The sequence below is a fragment of the Hippocampus guttulatus genome, chromosome 16 (genome assembly GCF_054856545.1).
Source record: "Hippocampus guttulatus isolate MCC_2025c chromosome 16, RoL_Hgut_1.0, whole genome shotgun sequence".
NCBI classification, from domain to species: Eukaryota; Metazoa; Chordata; class Actinopteri; order Syngnathiformes; family Syngnathidae; genus Hippocampus; species Hippocampus guttulatus.
The window spans coordinates 9,716,498-9,722,783 of record NC_141276.1 but is presented as its reverse complement, the minus strand read 5'-3'; the positions used below and the strand labels follow the sequence as shown (position 1 = coordinate 9,722,783).

The following is a 6,286-nucleotide window of genomic DNA, read 5'->3' as shown; positions in this document are numbered from 1 at the left end:
GATGAAAACCACATTTGAACATGATTAAATGTGGTTCTAAAATGTTGAAACTCATCCCAAAAAAAAAAAATGTGAAGACATCATTCTGCGTGACACCTGACCCGTAAGTGTTGTGTTTCTTGATGTTGAATACAAATGAGGTGCCCCCACCAAAAAAAAAAGAAAGAAAGGTGGTAACACAAGCACCGAAGCTCAGCGCATCATGACACGAGAGCACACCAGTGAGGTTGTTTTCTTTTTGCTATATTTGAAGAAAGTATGGCACATATTTACACAGACGGCGGCGTCGGCTTCTTTTGGTCACTTCTTGGACAGCTTGGCCTGTTTGTTTTTGGGAGGCGCCCACTTGAGGCACAGCGTGTCCACTGCACGACAAGGAGATGGTGTTACTTGGGGGCGGGCACGACGTGACACGTGAGGGCGGTGGGCGCGGCCTAAGGCAACTCACCAGTGATGGGCGGCTTCTTGTACTGGGCGCTCTTGAGGTGCTCCTCCACAAGTTTGGGCGTGACGCAAATGACGTGTTGGCCTTTCCAGTATTTGACCATGTTAAGCGACTGCAGCGTGCTGATGATGTCGCTCTGCGTGATACTCGTCATCTGGCTGCAAAAAGCAACAACGGGGAGTTTTTTTGGGGACGCTTTTCAAGATCACCAGTTCCACTAACAGGTTTTGTACGGTTAGCTAGCCAATCGCAGGGCACACAGAGACGAACAACCATTTGCGCTCCCAATCAGACTGAGGGTCAATTTGGAGCAGGGGTGTCAAACTCATTTTTGTCGTGGGCCACTTTGGAGTTACGTCTTCCCTCGGAGGGCCGAATTCATGTTTAATCATCACATAGTATTGTTATTCGTACACAACAAATTGATGGATTACTAGTTTTGAAATCAGTCAACTATGTGTTTGTTGTTTGTTCACTTATTGTTCAAGTGCACTCACCCGAAAATTATCACAAAATCTCAATGTTATTTTTTTACACCTGACAATTTGACAAGTCTGTACAAATTTTAGAAATGATCATGGAAGTTGCCACCCATGAGCTGCTTTCGCGGACCACATAAAATGATGTGGCGGGCCAGATCTGGCCCCCGGGCCTTGAGTTTGACACCTGCGAGAATTAGAGTGTTCCATCAACCTGCCGCGCATGTTTTTGGAATGTGAGAGGAAACCGGAGTACCCGGAGAAAAGCCACGCAGGCACGGGGAGAATACGCAAACCCCACACAAGAAGGTCGGAGCCAGAATCGAAACCTGGACCTGTGTTCTGTGAGGCTCACGTGCTAACCAGTCGACCACCGTGTCGCCTTCTCTCTTACATTCAACTTTTTTTTTTCAACAAATGTTCTTAAAACTTCCGTTTTTTGTTTTGTTTCCATGCACTGCCATTTTAGAACATTGTGACTTTTTCAAGCCCCACAGGATATTACTGTTTGATGATTTGATATACACCAAATTTTTAAAGAATACACTCCCTCCCCTTTCAGAATTTTCACAAACAAAAAACTTGAGCTTTGATGATTACTGCTTCTAGGGATTCCATTTTTCTACCCAGTGTGTGTGTGTGTGTGTGTGTGTGTGTGTGTGTGTGTGCACCTGAGGTCTTTGATGGAAAGCGTCCCCCTGAAATCTCGGAGGATCTCCAAAAGCACCCAAGACCAGTAACTGCGATAGCTCAGCTTGCCCAGGTCGGACAGCGGCTTCTCCGGCGAACCCACCGCACTCTCCAACTTGGACAGCTCGTAACCTGAACGTAGGCACACACGTGCGCTTCAAACAAGAGCGCCTCGGGGTTGTCGTGATGCCAAGCGAACGGCCACTCACTGAAGGCGATGAGGAACTTCCCGTAGCCGCGACGTTGGTACGGTGGCAGAGTGAGGATGCAGGCCACGTTGTTCCCGTCCGGAGATTCTTTCTCCTGGAAACACGAATACCAGCCTGACATTTAGGAGATCCGGCACTTTGATAGTTATGAAAATGTCCGTATCACTGTTCGTAGTACTGAAATGAAGTTAAATGTAAAAGCAGTACACCACAAAGAAACATGGACGAAAAGAAGGTCAGCAAAAAAATTAATAAAAAATAAGGTCAAAAATATATCTTTATTTTTATTTTTTAAGAACAGTTCCGTTGTATTTAACTTTGTTAATCATCTGCTACACTACATATCAGCCAAACTTTCAAAATGTTTTGATCATCCGATTATTTTGAATGAATACAAATCCATTTTTTTTGTTGGCTATGATTGTGCCGTTTTCCTGATGTTTTAGTCTTTTTCGCCGTGGTATCGTTTCATTTTCAGGACCAGTATCGGTCTACTTTACGCCGCGTGTCTGCTACGAAAGTTGCAATTTTGCCGCGGTGGCAACACAATGAGCTTACGCGTCCATACTGGTCTTACTTTGGAGAAGTATCCCACGATGTGTGCCCCCTGCTTGTTGACCTCGGTGAGGATGTAGAAGATGAAGGGCTCCACGTCAAAGTAAAGCGTTTTGTGGTCCAGGAAGAGTTTGGCCAGCAGACACAAGTTCTGACAGTAGATCTGAAACACGTACAAGAGCACGCAGAGACGTCACGCTTCGCCCGTTGCTGGTGCGACGTTCCTGCCCGCTCACCTTGTGATCGCGTCCGTCCACCTCGTAGACGGAGATGTTGCTCCTGCGGTAGATCTCCTTGCCTGGAGGCTGTTTCCACTGGCAGTTGGACTGAAAATGAACGTTGACGTCAGGTCAGGTCGCACACGGCGAGACGAAAAGATTCCGACGCACACCGAAAGCTTTACTTCATGCTTTGTTTTGGGTTTTTTGGAGGGCGGGGGGCAAAGGAAAGAAACTTATTCCAAGTTATTCTAACATGCATGTGTGTGTGGGGGGGGGGGGGGGGGTGGCATCAGTTAGAGCAAAACAATTTTTTTCAAAAATAAAAAAAGTTTCTAAAGTTAAAAAAAAAAAGTTCAAATGTCCAATGGTAAAACATGATATAAACGGTTCAGTCAAAAATAAGTACAGTAAAAAGTAAAAGAGGAAAAAAGAAAAAAAACATGAACAAGTAAAAGAAATTAAAATGTAAGAAATATATTTTTAAAAAAAACATCAAAATAACCTCAACCTTAAGAGAAAATATATCAAAAGTGTCATGTAAAATCACGCCAAAGCATAAAGAGTACAGAGGTTAAAAACGTTCAGTAAAGTAAAACGTGTAGTTAAAAAAAAATCACAAAATAGAACTGCAAAGTTTATGCTCCCAAAAAAAATTAAGTACAAAAGTTAAATGTCAAAGTTATGAAAACAAGTAAAAGGTCAAACAAATACAGAAAAGGCTTTCAACCCCTTCAAGAAAAAAAGATTTTGACAAATGCAGCGAAACAAAAACAAAAGTTGTTAGTGTCAAAAAAATAACCCCCCAAAAAAGTGTATTCAAGTTAAAAGTAAAAAAGTAGCGGAGCAAAAAGTAAAATCGGTAAAAAGGCCCAAAGTGGAGAATTACAAAATGTCAAATGTAAAAGTAGCAGTCTCAAAACAAGGCAAAAATCAAAATGGCTTCTCGACAGATTGTCAAATTGGGACCAAAGTGAAGGCAATCTTTGCAATGTTTCACTTTTTTACTTGCTGGCGCAGCGGCGACTACTGACCAGGTGGTGCCTGAAGGTGTTCTCGTACTTCATGTACTTGAGGCAGTACTCGCAGATCCAAAGTTTGGGCTGCTTGCCGTAATCTTCTGGGAAGGGCGAGAAGTACCACGCGTCGATCTCAAAGTTGCCAATCTGGATCTTGTCCACGTATTTCACCTTGGTGATCTGCAGAGGGCGGGTGGGCCAAAGGTGAGGCCGAGGAGGACCAAGACCGGCGCCGCCAAGACAGACACGCTTCCTACCGCCTCGTGCTCCTTCTCCAGCGCCGCCGTGGTCGGATCCATCTCAGCGTATGTCTGCAAGAAAACACGGTGGCCTTACACGGATGGGTCTCACGGCCATTACCATGGCGACAGAAAAAATGGGAGCCAGAAACAAAAACACAATTCTTGTGGGGGTGAGGAAAGGGCGAGTTTCAATCCCACATCGCCCTGCTGACCTTCTGCACGTGGTTGATCTCGTCATGTTTGCGTTTCTGGTTGCGTGTGATCTTGCGCTCGGGCTGCTCGCCGATGTCGCCCACGCCGCCCACTTCCACGCTCTTCCTCACCGCGTCCTTCACCGTCTTGGTCAGCGCCAGCCGAGCTTTGCCCACCCACTCGTCCAGACGTCTGTTGACTGACCGCACGCACATGCGACATGACCACCATGCTCACCTGGCTCTTCTCCACCCATGTGCGTGTGTTTGCATGCGCTCACAGCCGACGTAGTGCACGTAGAACTCTTCTCGTCCTTCCTGCTCGTTTAGTCGAGACTGAATCACTTCTGCTGCATCTGCAAAACAGACATCATCGACATTGAAAACGTTCCAAATTTGCAGACAAGTGACACATTTGAAGGCTGAGTGATGACATCATCATTCGAGGAACAAAAACGTGCTCAAAATTCTAAGAGCAGTGAAGTGAAAAAGCAGTGACGCGATTACAGTTCAAAACAAAAATATTAACGAAGAAAGACAAAAATAGGAATGCAACTATGTGCATTATGTCAAGAGTACAAATTTTAACATGAAAATACATTTGTAAAGGTTAAGAATAGTGAGGTAAAATAAATAATGAAAGAGTAAGAATACTCAGAATAAAATACATACTCAAATGGTAAACGGGCTGTCACTCGAACAGTTTTTCTACCTCAGGTACTAAAACCACTTCACGTTGTTACTTCATTCACCTATGGATGACGCAGCATCAGGAGCAACTGAGGGTTCAGTAACTTGCTCAACGACACTTTGACATGGTCGCAACGGCCAGGGATCGAATCACCAACCTCCGGGCTGGGAAACGACCACTCTCTACTGAACCATGCCGCTCGCAAATAGTAATGCTAAGAAAGTTAAAAAAAAAAAAGGTTTTTAAAAAAGCGTCTAAAATAATATATAGTAACAAAAGGACTAACGTTAAAAAGGGAAAAAGAGTAATATTGAAAAACTGTGAAATGTAGTGAACACAAAAAGTAGTTAAGTCAAAAAGTAAAGTGAAATCTAGTAAGTGAAAGTGAAAGTTAACCGGCAAATATTTTTTTTCAAAAGTGCTGAAACGGTAAAGTAATTATAAAAGTGAAGGCAAGTAAAAACTGAACCGGCACAAGTAAAAAAAAAGAAAATACAAAACAGCAAATTAGATGGCTCGATGCAGTCAAGTCGCTTTGCCTCACGCAGTAAACAATCCTTTTCACGCAGTCGATTATTATGCCTGGCTAGCGGCTAACAAACACACCCCCTTTGTGGTGACGATATGATCGTTTGGTGCAGTGCTTTTCTGATCATGATAATGACGTTACGTCCTTGTTTGGTTTGAAGGGTTCACAAAACAACGGTTACAGATTCCCTCATCTACAAGCGAATGTTCCAATGTGAATCAGGATCATGGAAACCACATTAGCCGGCGCACCCTAACATGCTAACAACTTACGCCAAGTTTTATCGGCTCGCTGGCACAAATAGGTTTCTCCGATCTCTACCGACACTTCCTGTTCTCTTCCGCCGAGCAGGGCGGTCCTCTCCGGGGCGTGCTGGCAGCCGCCGCCGTCTCCCGCTTCCCGGCCGTGAGACTCTGATTCGGCCTCGGCATCGTCGTCCTCTCCACCGCTGCCGTTCGACGAGCACGTCGTGCGGAGGCCGACGTCCGCGTCCCCGCGCTCACTGACCGCAGGACACAAGTCCATATCCGGATAAATGGCCGCTTGTCCGTCACGGTTCGGTTCTGTTTGGTTGTGCTCACGTGCCGCTCTTCTTCAGCTTGAAAACAAGCGCGCTCAACAACAAAGTGACAACATGGCCGACACGTCGCTTTCATGTGACGTCATAACGCACGGTTCCACTCGACGGTTGGTTACAAAATAAATGTTACGCATTATTCTCTGAACCGTTTATTCACGAGCAAAAATAAATCCCATGAGCGTTTACACGGCGTTCCGAACGAACGACAAAATGAGGGGGGAAAAAAATTAATAACCACCGAAAATTCTTGATATCATGGAACATAAGTAGGGGCATATTTGAAATGTGATTGGTTAAAGAAACCGACCGCCCAATGGCAATAATTAAAGTTACGTTGTGGGCAGATTAATTTGACATAACCCTGAGGCTCATCTGCCATTCGACCAAAATAACTACCGCGACATGGTAACATTTAAATTGAAATGCCATCTGACGAAA

The 6,286-nt window shown here is 44.8% G+C and overlaps 1 protein-coding gene across 1 annotated transcript; it reads right to left on the bottom strand.

Annotated features, from left to right (window-relative positions):
• Positions 1-222: 222 nt before the first annotated feature.
• On the bottom strand, positions 223-5,910 carry kat8 (K(lysine) acetyltransferase 8). The gene is made up of 11 exons (XM_086133346.1): positions 5,541-5,910; positions 4,330-4,404; positions 4,070-4,248; positions 3,873-3,926; positions 3,631-3,795; positions 2,615-2,704; positions 2,401-2,541; positions 1,824-1,917; positions 1,596-1,746; positions 449-603; positions 223-365 (listed from the first exon to the last, which is right to left on the bottom strand). Exons 1-11 carry the CDS (start codon positions 5,791-5,793, stop codon positions 301-303), a joined length of 1,422 nt encoding a protein of 473 aa, XP_085989472.1. The 5' UTR covers positions 5,794-5,910; the 3' UTR covers positions 223-300.
• Between the last annotated feature and the right edge of the window lie 376 nt (positions 5,911-6,286).